The following is a 17,846-nucleotide window of genomic DNA, read 5'->3' on the forward strand; positions in this document are numbered from 1 at the left end:
ACCTACAAATTAGACATTGCTATCAAATCATTTCAGCTACTGCCTTCCACAATAAATACTTTCAAGACCAATAATTTTAACACCCCTTGAACAAAAAAGCTCCAGAATAATGTAATTGCATCTTAAAAGGAAAATGGTTCTTTCTCTTGCCTTATTATCTGTCTCCCACTTTCCCAAACTACTCCTCCTGTAACTGAATTTCCTGCTATACTGACAACTTCCTTACTGCAGACTGTACCACTTACCATGGACTTATTCTCATTAATGGAATTGGGGCACAAGTGAAGAAAACGGTGAGGAGAAGAAAAGATTTTCTTCCCCATGCATCTGACAGAGCACCTATTAGTGGAGCACTGAGAAAGGACAAAAAACCCTGTGACACAAGAAAACAAAATTAATGTCTTCATTCACATTTCCAAGTTTCACTTTAACTGCAACATAAAGAAACTGATTATGAGAAAACTTACAAAAAGTTAATGTAAACTGCACACAATTTCTTCCATAGTCTACTTTTCTCTGTGATTTAGATTGTTTTAATTGATTAATCCTGAATCAATTTAGAAAAAGGGGGGGGGGGGGAGAGAAATTTTTCAACTTCAATTTGATTCAATACAGAAGAGTATCACAGATGGCAGAAGCTTCTTTAAAATACTCAAAACCTACAGCCAAGTTGCACAGAGGACAGCTTCTTAGCTTTTTTAAAAGGCTTCTCAGTGCTGGGTTCCAAATCCAAAATTCCCCTGTAACTTAAATAAGATTGTCTTAAGACAGGGTTCCAGATAAGTTAACCGTACTCTGAAATAAATAAAACAGAAGAACTATGAAAACTGAATTACGTTTACTGCTACACACTGTACTTTTATCACATACCAGACATTTGTACACTGCAACAACTACGAAGACCACTCGAGCTCAGAACCTGAGACAGCAATACACCATACTACTGATGGACAAAACACAGACCTACAGATACAGTGTGCATGGATAAAGCGTTTGAGAATCAAATAAGATTTTTCAAGCTATGAAATATTATCTAAGTATCTCTACCTAGAGATCATACAGTAAGTCCAATGGAATATACAACATACTTGCAAGTAGCACATTCTCTCCATGGCATTAACCGTGAGATTATTACACCTAGGTAACAAAACATTTCATAAAGTCCTAGAACCTAGGACTCATTTCTGCTCTGTATTACAGTGAAGAATTAAAAAAAGAGGCCTTTCACTGATCTGTGAGCTCTGCAAAAACCTCCAGAAGAGACAAACCTACCTCCTAATTTGTACAGTGTTCTCACATCAATCCAGATCTACCATAAATCCAAACACTAGTAAAAACATGGTTCTACAAGTACCTAAGGAACCGACGTACACTGGAGTCTACTCCACCTAATTTTAGCTAGCCTCTAATGTTTCAATATAATCATCTTCCAGTTTGACATCTGCATACAGGCTACTGTACTAAAGTAGCATTATGCCAAATCCCAATAGCAAGGATTCCAAAGATTTCAGGAAAGTAAATTGAGAGCAAAAGCTGTAAAGCCACCAGATCCTAGGAAAGTTAGATGCCTTACTCAGTTGAAATTAATATTTTTTACTCCTTATAGTCAAAATTAACTAGCATATAGACTAACATGTTTTGCTAACTGGCACCCAAAATAGTTTTAATGTTTCACTAACAGCATTTTGAAGAATATCACATTGGATACAAATGCTCACTCTGATCTATCCCCCTCTGTTTATTACACCTGTCAGAGCAATGCATACGCTTACAGCAAAAGTTTAATACACTTTTCTATGGATACACTCTCTAGAAAATACAAGGAGAATACTACACTCTGATTTTAAACAATACTCACAATAGTTACACTGCACCATGAATGAGAGAAAGCAATAGAAGAAACATAAGCTTAGTTTTGCTAAGTGAAAAATGCAAAGCTAACTTCCTCTTCTAGTTTGAGATGCCCTAGATCCCTGCTGCATGGCGTCTTCTGAAACACAGTCACTACAAAAGATACCAAGCTAGCAATTCCCTGCTAAAGTTGTTGTCTTCCTTATAGCTACAATTGTTACAACCTGTTACAGAATACATAGCTAAATAATTTCTTGGCTGCTGTAAATTAATACTTGGTGATAGGGTACACTTTGGGCTTTGAAGTCTCTGGGTAGGATGGTTAGCAAAGACAATGCTTCCTGAAACTTTACTAGAGAAAATTTTTGCAAGCATTTTGTTTTCCTGGCAACAATCTAGCATGGCCTCTGTCTAAACTCCAACCTATCATAAGCCATAAGTTCCTGTAAACATCCTGGCCGCCTCAGTGTTCAAAAAGCTCATAAAAGACCAGGAGAAAAATGCAGTAATATAAGTAGCTTTTATGCCACCTCTTAGACAGAATTATAATGGTTTCAGTGCTCCGTTTCGTATCTCAATGGCATCAACATGGCTGTATTAATCTGCTTTTGATATATATATCATCTAACATTAAAAAGCAGGCACACTCCTGCCATTCTTAGAGGGATCCTTATCAAGATTACAATAATGAACTGTCATCTATTCAAACTAGAGGTATTTAAGCTTCTAAGAAAGATTTCACTTGTTTCAAGATGCTACCATTTAACTGTAAATCTTGAATTGGGCCCAAGAACATGCAACCATCACAACAAGAGAAATGGTTTGAGAACTTATTACATTCTCAATGTCCAAAATACTCTTATGGAGAATGAAGGAAAGACTAATTACATTACAGGAACAACTACACAGAACATTTAGCTCAGTGTTTCTAAGCAATCTTACCTTAACACCTTGAATGAGACCATTCATTAAAAACGTATGATGGGAAAATGTTTCATGCAAGACCTGAAAAAAAAAAAAGTGTTTGAATCAGGAGAGACAGGAGAAAAATCAATTCAAGGTTTAGATGTTGATATGTAAAACAGGATAGCTCAACTGGGACCTACTAAAAAGATATCTTATCCCATGATTATACTTATTAAAATTTTTTATCACAAAATATTGACAAGCTTTAACATCGATTTACCAGTATAAATGCTTCTGCGCACAGATGTGGCAAACGAACAGATATTTTGGTTTAGGATATTTTGCTCAAAAGGAGGATTAACATAAGAAAAACTGTCCATATCATACAAATCACAAATTGTGCAGTAGCTAATTCATAGATAACTCCTTCATATGGTTGACTCTACCAGTGTTACTAAGGAGTGAAAATCAAGTTCAAGTAAGAAGGTCTGTCAAAAAAAGTAAAATCAAAGAACTTCCCCCCACACCCAGAAAAAACTCATACTATATTCTCATTTGCCCAAAAAGGTTCTGTACAAACTGTTTCTGAATTGTTTGCATCCATACGCTCCACCTCTTCCCATCCCCCTCCATGTTACATATTACAATCTCCTCTTAAGAGAATTATCACAACCCCAAATCAGACTTACAGATGGGGAAGAGGAAAAAGGAAAAGTACAGCAGCCAACTTACTGTTATCAGCACAAACTGCAGTTTTTCAATGATCACACAGTTCGAAACAGTTTGGATGAACAATTAAACACTTATGAATGCTAGCAACAGCTCTGAATGGTTAATACATTCTTTAAGTAATGCCATGAATTTATTTAAGGGGCTTTAACGGTAACAAGCTCTCTCCTGAATTAAGGCTAATCTATACTAAAGAGATCGGCCATAAAGGTAGAAGAGAGTTAAAAGGCCTTACAGGTAGTAATATATCAATTAAAAAAGAGATATTGCAATAATCAAAGTATATATACACACACTTTTCAAAGATCAATGCTAGGTAAGCAAAGCCTACATAAACTAGCATCTATTCAAGCTCTTAAAAGATGATTTCTACTTTTATCTGTGAATAGAAGTGGCAACATCTACAAAAATTATGTGTATATTAAGAAATTCACGAGCCTGAAGAAAAGACTTTATGAGCATCATTTTTCCAGGAATGGGTGAGATTGTCAAACCACAGGTTTAAAAAAAAAAATACTGCTCAGATAATTCTGCTTATATACACCCCTCTTCCTACTAATATTTCCACCTGTTTACATATTTAAACCAATTCTGCACCTATTTGGTCAATCTTCTGATGTGAGTGGTAGAAGATAAAAAAAGAATCAAGTTAGAGATCAATACACAGCCTCTCTAGAAAGCAGATAATGCCTTGCAAGTCTTCGCAAAAAAAGGAAGCAGGAAGCTCAAGTCTATCTTTCTGTAAAGTGTTTTCCAGTATTTTTGCTAGAAGGTAACCAGCATTGACACACGTTCGACCTTTTGAAAGTAATTTTCTTTTACTTTATAGACAAAATAAATGCAAATGAACAAACTGATAGAGAGAATTGCCTTACTTTAGAATCAAGTACTTGATATTAGATATTTACCTATTTACAAAAATATATTATATTGTAGACATTAAGTGACTAACATCACTTACATTATTTCACTAATATTTGTTTACAAGCCCATAAATAAGAGTAATGAGCATGAACTTTGGGCATTCTGTGAGCAATATGTCCTTTGTTCATGTTTTATAAAGACACCAAATCTTTTCTTATCTAAGTATACTATGACACAATAAGCACTACAGCTTCTTTGACAAACAGATGCCAAAAAAGCTGAAGAGAAACCTAAACAATTAACTTCAAATAATCTCAGCTATTAGGAACTGCATTCAATTTATTTTCAAAATGGACAACACATTTTAATCTGTGTATTGACCATGACCTGGAGCATCAGAACACAACCACCAAAAACTGAGTGATCAGGAATTTTGATTAGCAGATCAAACATTTCCATCTCCACCGTTTTCTCGCTACTAGACAAAACAGTTTCAACAGAACCGGGCTGCTGGCAGTTCAAAGGCTAGACCTGGCTCACAAGAAGGCTCTTCATGACCCCTAGTGCTGCTGGCTGATTAGCAGCCCAACCTCAGTTATCACGTAACGAAGGCGAGAGTTGTCAGTTCATATCAAATCAGATTTAAAATAGTTTAAAACAATCACCTATGTTCTGAAGAGCTGGTTACATATAAAAATGAGTCACAAGCATATAGAAATCATCTATGCCTGCTAGACAGGTTACACCACTATATTTAAGTCAGCGCTTTACATTTACTTTGCAAGCAAATGCAACAGCCTCGTTAGTTTTCAAAACTGTGTAGAAATACAACATTCAAAATAGAGAAAGACATTCAAGACCACCACTTTTATTTCTGCAAGCATAAAATCCAAATACTTAAGTCAAAATAATAATTTTCCTTTAAGTTAGAGGCATTTCATAAAACTCCCATTAGATACAGTGCACTGAGAAATATTAATTCCAAGAATTACAATTTGAGCTGCATGTGACTGACTATACGAATTTATATGGAACTTTTTAAATTGGAGTACAGCACTAAAGAAGATACCCACCTAACATAAAATGTAGTTTCACTACAAAGTTTTTGAAGACTGTGGAAGAATTACTGTCAGAACATCATCCCCCTAAATGAGAGGTGCCAAGCTAGTACAACCTGAAGTTGAGCACTCTAATTCAAAAAATAAACAGAACACCCAGTAAGCTTCCTCATACTTTCACGTTGGCAAGACAAGACAGGACAGGACAGCAATCTAGTGAGATCTCTACGGAAATCTGCTAACTGTCTATATACACTATTATTAGACTATGTTAAAAAGATCACCATAAATCTATCTTTAGAAAGATTGCTTTTAAAAGGTGATTGTGTAATGTGGCTGATTTTAGCTGAAGATTGGGGAAGGAAAATAGGAACTACCAAGGTCTCCGAGTACCCAAAATCTTGCCAGTCATGTATTCAAAGTACTCTCAGATATCATCTGGTGAAAAACTGGGCTAACAGACTTTTGATAACTAAACTTAGGCACGTCTTATTTCAACAACTAAGACCCATGTGTTCACAGAATCACAGAATCACAGAATCGTTTAGGTTGGAAGGGACCTCTGGAGATCATCTAGTCCAACCTCCCTGCTCAAGCAGGGTCACCTAGAGCATATTGCCCAGGATCACATCCAGACGGCTTTTGAATATCTCCAGGGAAGGAGACTCCACCACCTCTCTGGGCAACCTGTTCCAATGCTCTGTCACCCTCACAGTGAAGAAGTTTTTTCTCAGGTTCAGATGGAACTTCCTGTGGTTCAGTTTCTTCAAATGAAAGGCTTCATATCCTACTACTAAACACTCAAATTATCTATTCATCTGGAAAATACCTGCAATCCAGAATAGATTAAATACTCGCAAAACCCGTTTCTTACATGAAAGCCTTTATATTTTATTTCCAAGTCATATGCTGACACAACAACCAGCCCATACTAGAGTTCAAAGTTGATTATGGGAAGTGTGGATTATTCAGTGGTTAAGATTGGCAGATGAATTGAACTATGAAATCTTAAGAGACTTCTACAGAGATTCTTATACACAGTTACTCTAAAAGGTGAATAAGAGTTACTTAAAATATAGTAATGTATTTCAGACTATCTTTTAGTCTTCCAGCAGTCCAGATCTCCGCCTCAGAATGATACCATTCTACAGTAGCCAACGCTGAAACTCCTGAATTTCAGAGTTCCACAGAAAATGTAAAACAAAAAAACTATTATTTCTAGTAAGTAACAAATTAACTTTTGTCATTACTTTAAAATAGATCAGCGGTACTTACCGTTAGCATTGGAGTTGTCAACAGTCCCCAGGCAAAGAATTCGAGAAATATGACCACCACTGCATGGTATACGCTTGGCCGACCAATACCTTGCTGTTAAAAGAGAAAAACATTTGCAGTGCCTGTACACATCCAGTTCATTACATGTGCAAAGCTAGCTTATAAACATATTTTGAGAATATAATTAGCTTTCAAGATGATCTGCTGCCAAGCCCTTGGGAACAATAAGCTAAACAAGGGTGGAGAAGAATTATTATAATATGACTAAAGATCTCCAAGGAACTTCAGAAAGATTGTTCCTTCAACCTCTTGCTGACTGAAGAGAACTATCTTCCCCATTCCTGACATTGCCCTACACTTCTCTCCCCTCCAGTTTTTATGTAAGCGCCCTTCCCTTCGAGCAACTCCCACCCCTCTGCAGTAGGGCTACAAGCTGTGTAACTCTCCCTGCTACCTCCATAAGTTTCAAACCAGTAGCAATGAAATAGACCAGTTTTATGAAGACTATGTCACTATTAAATGAAACTATCACAACATGCATAATCAGAAGCGCAGGAGCGTAGAGTTTTGTATCTGAAACTGTCAAGGCGCGGGAGGGAGAACTGGCAACTTATGCACTCCATAAAGCTTTCTGTTGACTGCTGACCAATTAATTCTGTACTTCTTTGTGCTTGCAGACTACAGATCCAGGAGCTATTCTGCTAGTCGATATATAGCTCCTAGGAAGAATTAGCATGGAAACGCTTGTGCTGCTGTGAACACACAGCCAATGTAACACCCAAGGACTGGATCCTACTTGAGAGATCTGGGAGTATCTTCTAAATGAACCAAAAAAAACCCTTGAGTAAAGCAGAACTAACTAGAAAAGTTGCTTTCTCTCATTTCTGTCCCTCTCTAACCATAGTAACTGTTTTACTAAGCTTAAGTTCTAAAATGATTTTCCCTTTTCATTAACATTTACCCTGTAGAAGATTAATTTTTCAAGGTTTCTAGCCAGTCTAACACCATTCCACTCCCATGAGATCAGTAATTCTTAGAAAGGAATAGCTGACTGCTCTCATCTAGCACTCCCATAAAAATCTCAAGTTTACCCAATATATGAAAGGATGCTTCTCTTGCAAATTGCACAATCTAACAATGCTGGATGCAGTTCAAGAGACATCATCTAGTGACACATATCAGCCAGATTATCTCATTTGGGCAGCTGGAGAATAAGGAATGCACGAACCTCAGGATCTCCCATTAAACCTGAAAAAGTTACAGCCCCTACTACAAAGGCAGAGCACAATCATGCACTTACTGTTTCTCCTGTCCAGTACCTTTCATCTGGATTAGCAGGAATGACAGGATTAGAAAGTACTTCTAACAAAATTCACTTAAGCCTGCTACCTATATTAAAGATTTTTAAAGAAATTCCTTCTGCCAAGACAGTCTAAGTACCTACTTCTCTGATAATTTTAAATAATTTCAGTCTGTAGCAGCAAACTAAAGCTACCGCAGACAATGCTTTTCCAACTGGTAAGAATTTTCTGCATCATAGCTTAAATAAAAGCTACAATTTTCAGGAAAACAGTTCCCTCTCCAGGGAAACAATATGATAATATCCTAGATCAAAGATAATTGTTGACATTGATAACTTTCAAGCAGTATCAACATTTCTTCCACATGTTACCATGTCACCAGTTTTTAATCTCAAAATACCAAAGTTTCCAAAGTTTATGTATAAGACGTTATTTATATAAAAAGTCTACAAAGTACTTCTGGATAATCTAACAGGATAATAATTTTAAGAGTATTTTTTGCCAAGATATCTGTCACTAAAGATACTGTTTGAGACAGATTACGCTTCAGTTTGAAGAAACTTTCCCACCATGCTCCCTTCAGGAAAAGGCAAACTCTACTGTAGAGAGCAGTGAAGGACTCCCCAGCCTTCCTCCTGCCTCTACTTTACTTTCCCCCGCCTCTACATCAGCAAGCGTGATGCTGGACCATAAACAACACTGTTTTGCATTCAGTACACACTTCCAATGCCCTAAATATTAGGTTTTGTGTGTTTTTTTGTTAGTACCAGGCTTGCAGTATAACAAAACTGAAACTTTTTATTATATAGAGACTTCTTCTGAGACTTATGTGGTTGACCAGAACGAAGTACACCCCATATTCAAAAATATTCGCCTGTTCTTAAGCAGTCATTTAAATCCTTTTATGAAAGGAACGACATTTTGTTGTACTGATCTTAAAGGAACATTTCTTGGAGATGAAAAGAAATTTTTGGCAGCGTCACCTTTAGGCAGTGTCATGCAGCTTCCAAATAGTTGTATTGAACTATAAAAAAAACACAAATATCTCTATAGCTTTTTGGAGTCAATAACCTGGAAAATTAGGATTTAAATCCTGAAAGAATATGCACCTGTCAAAACGAAGTCATGCATTCCAAATCAGACCTACAGTTTGATTTGAGATAGACCAATATCTAGGATTTGCATAGACTGTAACTGATAATTTTGAGTTTTCTTTATAAGCCTTAGCCATCTAGACTATCTGCAGAACACTCATGCAAGGGACTATCAGGTAACTGCAATCATGAAAACAGGAAAATTCACTGACTTTGCTAACAGTCTGATGCAGATACCTATCTCTGGTTATCTATTTTTCGTGTAGGCCCTAAAAACTCTCCTCACAAAAGCTTTTAGTTTTTTTTTTTTTTTTAAATCCATGTCAAGATATTTGAAAGGAAGTTTAGAATTGAACAGGTACGCAACCAAGACCATTAATTAAAATAGACAAAAATTTCTCTACTGGGTTAAAAAACAAAGAGCTTCAGAAGGAGTTTCCTAAAAGCACTTCTCTTGGCATAGCCTTTTAAGACTCTACTCCAGAAAAGGTTGGTGGGGTCAGTTTCCATATTGAGAAAATATTTTGCAGCACAAGACAACTGTATGCAATTTGCATAAAGAGAGAACTTGAGACTTACACATGTAAAGTGGGCAACAATTTGAAGTACAAAGTTTTAGAATTCTTGAACATTCTTGAACTAGCAGATACGGGGACAAATTAAATCTTTTTAAACACAAAGAAACTTAAATAGAAGTAGCACGGATCTGGTTAATTTACAAATTGCTTTCCTTCCCTCCCTCTGCACTCCCTTAGATTTTAAAACTTTGCTGGGGCCATTCCATTTCTAACGCATCAATGCTTTAAAATTTGTTAGGGGATTATTTTTCATCCGTGCAGATTTTCATAAAATTGCCTCGTGTGTGGGCTGAGAAATTATGTATGAGCATCATAATCACTTTCATATGCAGCTGTTGGTCAAACTATTATGCCTGCATCAATAACGAGCAAAACATTACACAATCTCAAGTGCTTAACAATAAAAGTTTAAGCCATCACTACGAAACAAAAAGTACCAGATGTCATGCAACTACTAAGAAAATATCAGTAATTTCTCCAATTTTACAATGCTTTGACCCCTAAGCTTCTTTTCCTCCCACACCCAATTCTAAAAAATTGGATAGAAACCCTTCAGATTAATTTGAAGACAACAGCAAAAACACTGGGACACAAAAAACTTTCTTTTAAAATCAGAACACAGCTGTTGAACATGAACCCATTAGAAGATACCAGGATTATAAATCCAGATGGTGAGGAATTTCTCACAGACAAGGAAAAAGACATTACTCTAGCAGCAGTAAGAATACCTTCTCTGAGGCATTTTGAAGGAGAACGAGTACAGCTCACCCTAAAATATTCCACATAAAGATAAAAGTTTATAGCTAGCTTCACCCTAAATCTTCAGAGCAAAGCTCAAGTTCATAGTATTTGTATATTCACAGAAGTTTTAGATTAACTACTCACCTGTTAAATCAAACTTGTACTTTAGGTACACTTGGTCAAATTGGCTGCAAAAGCACTCTAACATCAAATTTCAAATATTTAACTCATGTTTTGCATCTGTAAGTAATGTGCTTATTCCAGAACAAAACCACTTATCACTTTTCAAATGCTGAAGCTCTACAAAGCTCCATTTCAAACTTCCAAATTTGTATGACGATGAGGGCTAGGCGGATTAAGACTTGCTATGACTGGATGAATACACCATACTTTTTCCCCCCCTCCATGAGGCAGTCAAGCAATGAAGCAGGTCACCCAGGGAGACTGTGCAGGCTCCATCCATGGAAGTTTTCAAGCTCCAAATGGATAAAACCCTGAGCAACCTTGTCTGGCCTCAGAGCTGACCCTGTTCTAAACTGGAGAGTGGACTAAAGATCTCTTGAGGAAGCTTCCAACCTCAATTATCCTGTTATCTCTCAGGGAGATAACAATCAAATTCAAGCTGAACTTCTGAACTAACAACTACAGGAACTTTCCTTGCTCCCCTCTCCCCAACCCCTGAAATTCTTTCCCATCAAGTAGTAAGATATCTCAGACAGTAAGGAAGAGATTTTGCAAAGAGTAATCAGTCTTTCCACAGCACTGTAAACCAGCACTTAAATACATTAAAATAAACTAACAATACTAGTCATAGTAAAAAATTGCCTGTAGAAACATTCTCCCCCTACAAAAAGCAACCGCTGCAAGTAAAACTTTTAGCACAGCCACCCGCACTGTACTCTAATGTCAACTTTTACATTTTCAAGAAACCAAGCTGAACTAACAGAATCTGTAAATTTTTTTTTCAGAAGCATACTTTCCTCTGTGAATCGTTTTGACCAAATTAGCAAGCACGTTCTATTTTTAACATACATCTTCACTATTACTTCCTCAGTCTCCCTCATGCCCCACCCCCCGAACTTCTGTCGTTTAAAGACAAATGAGAAAAAGCAAACATTGTCTGCTACACTTCACTGCATCATCAGTTCATTATTGTTCGTTCTAGCACAAACATTAAGGTACCACTGTATTTTACTTTTATTATATTTGTACTTACAGATGCTCTTTTCTCTGTGTGTATTATCCAGCTAGCTCTCTATCCAGATTACTTGTTTATCTTGCTTTCCTCCTCTTCCTAGATTCTAGCGTGTCTAACTTTCAAATAGGTCTATTTAGAAATCACCTCAATTACTCCCTGGTTCCTACAAAATTCCTTCGATGTTTTCTGCATTTATTAGAACTGGTAAAAATTCGCTCAAGTGCAAATAGCACCCTGTAGACCTAAGCTGCCTTTGTTACATGAAGCAATCATCAGGTGACGGTGCACACACACTAAAATACTTACCTCACACACAGTGCAAGAATTCACTCAAAACAAGTGAAAGTATTTTCCAATCACAGTGCAGCTTTTAACATTTTAGAAGTGCCATGCAGGTAAACTACCCAAGGTCCCTCACCAAAGGCTCTTAAAGTAAACAGAGAATGAAGCAAAGTCCTTGCCAGGATTAAAGAGGAAAGAAATGGGGCAAATTCTAAAAAAAATAAGTTTCATAACACTCTGCTCTAGAATCTATGTTGCTCAACATATTCATAAATGAGCTGTAAAAAGCATGAACAGCAATGTAGCACAGTTAATTGATGATATAATGAAATCCAGGGTAGAAAATGTAAAAGGTAATTGGGAAAAACAGAGGAAGTTGGAGTCAGTTGATAGGGAAAGTAAATGGAAAATAAATTAATGCAGATGACTAACCTATGCAAAGATGAAGAAGCAATTTTAGCCCCACAAACAGAATGACTACCCCTCAGGAATGTTATCCCAGATCAATCCCAGATCCTGGAAAACACCATTTTAATATTCCAGCAGTGGTTTAAAAAGTATACTTAATGATATGCATTACTAGGAAAAAGAACACTACTACATTATTGCTCAAGTAGGTGATATGCCTGCATGACTGCTCTTATTGTCTGTTTCTGCAGCTTCTACGCATTTTTGTTTGTAAGGATCTTTCCTCTTATCCCATGACTGCTTATTTTGTCCAGAGCCCTAAGCAATGCAAATTGTTGAATAGTTTATTTTACAGAAGCACAAGTGGAAACCGCCCACAGAACGACAAAGAACGCTGCTAAAGGTACAGAGGAACCATGAAGTCCAAGCGGCAACAGAAACATCTGAGAAAAGATGTAATTGGAAATTACTAAACAGAGCAACATGAGGAGGATGAAGAGAAATCAATTTGTCATTGCCTTCTGACACTAAAATATGGAGAATTAAGTAAAATTATGAGTGGGTTTAAAAAACAGCGAGGTGGCACTTCACAGTTTACCCCCAAGGCATAAAATGTCTTGCCACATCCCTTTTGGGGACAATGGGAACACATTCATGTTTAAATTTACACTACATAAGCTTACAGAACAGAAAATCTCTGAGGATTGGTAATCATTAAAACACTACATCTGGTTCAGCCTTTGAGCCGAGAGCCATTGGGGGTAGGAAGAGCATCCAATAGAACAATCACCATGTTCATGCCACACTGTAAAAGCTCTTCTGCTTTAGACGCTACCATATTGTGAAAATAAAATACTTTTAGTAGAAACAATACACAAACATCATTCTACACTATACAAGACTGCAAGCTGACGTATCCAGTGTGGAACTTTAAATAGCTTTCCTCCATATAGACACACATAAGGCACGGAGAATTTTCTCTCAAAAACATAGGTTTGCGTTCAAAAGCCCAGCATTCTTAGATACTTTATATGCTTCCTCCATGGGATAGCTAATTAGTCACTGGGGCAGTAAGTTTGGAACGTCAGTACAGAAGAATCTAGTCTTACTTTTGGGTCAAGTTTTTACTGCTCTAGTCTAGCATACTTCTCTCCCTTCTCAAAATGTTCCAGATTGTGTTGCTAATTCTCTAGGCTCTGACAAAAATCAGAACAGTAAAAGTGACCTCTCAATATGAATAGAAATAAGAATGACTTGTATTTAAGACAGCAGCTAAATACTACTTTGGTTCAGAGTCCAGAAGCAGTGTTATTTTAATTTAACATGGTGTGAAAATTCAGAGTAGCATTAGCCTTGAGAAAATAGAACAGTTTATCTCCGATTATTCAAATTTAACAACCTACAGAAGAGTTGACACGGAAAAATAACTCTCTTGTAAGATTTAAAAAGTGCTCCATCAAGAGTTAGATAATTAAATTGCCAATTTGACTGACCTGTTTACTACTAGCAAGTCTCTTTAAACCCTGCATGCAAAAATTTAAGCAGCACTGGACTGAAAGACATATCAGTAAAGTCTCATAACACAAATCATGCCGCATCAATTTCATCATGCTATTTTTTTTATGAAATATTAAAAAAACTCTAGCACTAAGAGTAAAAATCTGCAATTCGCTGGGTATGAGTTTAATGAATAATGACTAGTAAAACTTATTTGAAGATGCACGGTTTTAAACTTTAGAAAGTTTTCATTTTGTTAACCAAACACACAGGTCTCGGTTTCCACAATAGCTGTGGTATTTTAGTGTCTGAGAACGGAGACTGAAGTACAACTGACTTACAAAAAGGTACACAGGTATGTTTACTCCTTATATACCCCATTTGAAGATTTCTGCTATTAAGATAACTGTATTTGAATACCATGGTATTGTATTTTGCTAAAAAGCTTCCTCAGTGTGGCAGCAGGCTACTGATAACAGTCTGTATAAAAATGAGGTACATGGCATGAAGTTTAAAATACTTATGCTAAGTTTTGTACTATCAGTGTCCAAAATTTATTTGGAACAACATTGCATAACCAGTAACACAATGTCCGTGGCATCATTTACTTTAACTTTTGAAGCTTGCTGAAATCAGGGCAATACATTCAAAGGAAACTGATTTAATTCCAGTGGAACCTACCTAAACATACTTTCTGCGTTATTACTTTTGAGCCAATAACTGAATTTGTAAAGTCATTTGTGCAGCATTTATCCTTTAGTTCTCGCACTCAAGAAAGTCAGTGCCAGAGGAGACTTCAACAGGGTGAAGTTAGTTACAGAAAAATTGAAACAGAAACTTGCTCTTCTCAAGCAGGGGGTGGGGTGGACAAAGCCTAGTGCAAACTGATAAGACTTCTTCACAATTACTTTTCCACTTTGTCACATCAAATTACCTCAATTTTTGTTCTAACTCTGTCCCTACATAAGATACCCTTTACAGACCAAAGAAATAGATCACCAACATTTCTGTACTTTCTTCATCAGTAGCCCAAGGGCAAATTTCCACTTTCAAATGCCAGAGCTAACTCTCACTGATTTCAAAGAGATCTCTACATTCATATCTAAAGCCATGATCTGGCCCGTAATATTTTAGTCTGAATAAGCTCATTCAAAGCCTCAGCAGAGAGTGCTCCAACAATATGACAACCACGTGAGTATCACAGGGAGGTATATGAACTGCAGCAACAAAATAGGAAACACACTATTCAGTCAGGAGTTGTAAAGCAGGCCCTAAGCTGATGCAAGTATATTCTTATTACAGCTACACCAATGTACAGAAGACAAGGCTAGAGCCTGTTATCTTTGTGTCGTGTAGGAGTATTACAGTAACATGAACTCCCTTAGGGGCATAAGCGGGTGGCGGGGGAGGAGTCGAGCAAAACCTGAGATCATTTTATAAGTTAATAATTTATATCTTTTAGTAGCTAAATTTACAAACTGGTAAAACAGCATATTTCAGGACTCAACCATTATTTTAATCCTTTTCCCAGTTTTAACATTCAACCCGTTAGTATGAAAGCCAGGTTAACACCTTTTTTAGATATGGCTTTACTTTCCATTTAGTTTTAATCCTCTTCAAAGTTACAGAAAAGTAAATGAAAGTTCTTCAATTTACTTGTTCCCTTTCTTTTCCTACCTTGCGTTCATATTTTAGTAAGTTCATGCATTTTCCTTCTATATATTGACACTCTCTTCTATTTCTTCTACTATGTCATTCATGCCGATAAAAGGCAAACCAAAAGTAGTACTGAAAGTTTACAGTTTGTAACTAATAAGTAAATGGACACCTGCTACAGTTATCTCCTCACTCTGACTTGAAAATGCATGACTGCATCACATACATCTGGAGTTTTAAACAGGAGTTGCTGTACATGATCCTAAAAGAGCAAATATATCATTCATCAAATGTCAGCTGAGGTTCTTGAATGAGTCCAATCTGCTTTTTAGAAGGCATAACTATTTCTAAAAAAGACCTGAAAGACTCAAATACAGAAGTGAACAACTCTCCAAAGCAACCATGTGGTCAATATTATAATGCCACAAGAAGTGTGAAGCTGTGAAGAACTAATGCGTATGTTAGTTCTTCTGTGAAGAACTAACGTGTATGTTAGTTCTCAAGTTAACGTACCTTCATGGGATTGATGAACACCACATAAGAGTATTTTTCTACATCACTTGGCCTCACCATTCATCAAAAGTATCTTAACATCTTCACCAGATAACCTCGGATGAGCAAGGAATGAAGAACCTACTGATATCATATAGATGATTTCAAGCATTAAAAAACCCTCCAGCCCTGATATCTCAATAACACTATACCATTAATGTTCAGCTAAAGATACGACAAGTTTGCTCACTTCACTTTACCATAAAATAGCAAACTGTTTTCTCTCTCCAAAGTAGAGATGCTTATGTGTGGAGCATGGAGGGGGAGGGAGGGGAGCAGAGATTACGACATGTGTAGCAGAGGTCAGCCATCTGACAAAAACTTAAGGATGTTTAAAAAACCTTTCAGCATAAATGATGCTTTCAGCACATCTAATTTTGTGAGTAAACAAGTGTTAAATACATTACTCAGGAACACCTACACATGCAAGTAGTCTAAATATGTATATTTAGATATATACATGTATATTAAGAGCTAGTAAGTCACATTTCAAAACAGGTATAAATCTCTTTTGAAAAGTTAGAATCACTTATCACAGAAAGTGAAATGAGTTACTGTCTTTGCTCGGTTTTGTATTTGGGCCCTTTTAAAAGCTGTCAATGACAATCATCTATTTTGCTACCTTATGCATTTCCCTGAACTCCTCTACTCCCATCCTGTGGCCTGGGTTCACCCTCTACAAGACAGAAGAGGTTATATCCTCTCAGCCTGGCCCATCCTGCCTGAAGTAAGTCACTTGTATTCAACTACAGAAAGCTCAGGTGCTATTATCTCAGGTTTGTTTTTAAGACAGCCTATGCGCATGATGTACAAAGGGAAAAGCTTAAGCCAACCGAAATACACTTCTGCTGAAAATTATTTATGCACCACTTACAAACACTCACGAAAGTAATCTTTCCTGCAGATGCTTTCAAGTGTGCACAGGGACCATTTCTCTCAGTTCAGCTCCTCTTAAGCTTGTTGCACACAGACATATTAATGCAATGGGAAAGGACTGAACAAGAAGAGCAAGTTATTAAAACTGCACGGTAATTCTATGGTTTCGGCTTACCAAGATGCGCCTATCACCAACGCTTGCAAAACGCGAACGAAGGACACCTAAGCTTCGTTTTGAAGCACCTTTACTTTATTTTTAAGTACTATGTAACTACCACCTCCACCTTTACGTTTACTACCTGGCCAATATTGCCTCCGCCTGGCAGGAACTAACGATCAACGACCGGTCGCGCCGGCAACAACCGGCGCGCGCTCGCCCCCTCAGCCCCGGCCGTTAACGGCCCCCGTGGGGATTCGGGGGGGGGGGGGGCGGGGGGAGGCGGGCGCGCGACACCGGCAGCAGCGCCGCACCCGCCAACTTCCACAAACTTTCCCCGGCCATGAGGGCATGTGCCCCGGAGAGCAGCGTCCCGCGCAGAGGCCAGCTGAGCGACCCCGCACCACCGGAGCCCCGACAGCGGCGGCGCTCCGCTCCGCAGAGCGTTGCTCCGCCACCGCCCGGTCCCCTCCTCCGCCCAGCCAACCGCGGCAACGTCGCCGGGCCGGGGCGGCCGCCCCCGACTCACCGCGCCGCCGCCTGCCTTCAGGCCGACCCTCTTCAGCAGCATCATGCAGCCGCCCCGCCTGGCACCGCCGCCTTCCCTCGGCGCCGCCGCCGCCGCCGCCGCCGCCGCCGCCTCCTCCTCCTCCTCCTCCTCCCCCTCCCGGACCGGGGCTGGCGGCGGCTCCGGGCTCATTTCGCTCCCATCATCGTCGCGGAGAGGCCGGGCCGGCGGAGCAGCGGCTGCGGAGCGCGCTGGAGGCGGCCCCCGCCCGCGCCCGCAACTGCCGCCTCCGCCACGCCGGGTGGGTGGGCGGGG

At 38.4% G+C, this 17,846-nt stretch overlaps 1 protein-coding gene across 1 annotated transcript in view; it reads right to left on the reverse strand.

Moving 5' to 3' along the window:
• The window catches only part of LOC104148644 (hippocampus abundant transcript-like protein 1), a 33,380-nt gene extending 15,538 nt beyond the window's left edge, over nucleotides 1-17,842 (reverse strand). Inside the window, exons 1-4 of the mRNA XM_068927379.1 lie at nucleotides 17,553-17,842; nucleotides 6,684-6,776; nucleotides 2,794-2,856; nucleotides 246-373 (exon numbers count right to left, since the gene is read on the reverse strand). Coding sequence (XP_068783480.1) covers nucleotides 246-373; nucleotides 2,794-2,856; nucleotides 6,684-6,776; nucleotides 17,553-17,723 — 455 coding nt within the window. The 5' untranslated portion in view covers nucleotides 17,724-17,842. The remainder of the gene's footprint in view (nucleotides 1-245; nucleotides 374-2,793; nucleotides 2,857-6,683; nucleotides 6,777-17,552) is intronic.
• Between the last annotated feature and the right edge of the window lie 4 nt (nucleotides 17,843-17,846).

Source organism: Struthio camelus, chromosome Z (genome assembly GCF_040807025.1).
Source record: "Struthio camelus isolate bStrCam1 chromosome Z, bStrCam1.hap1, whole genome shotgun sequence".
In the NCBI taxonomy this organism is placed as follows: Eukaryota; Metazoa; Chordata; class Aves; order Struthioniformes; family Struthionidae; genus Struthio; species Struthio camelus.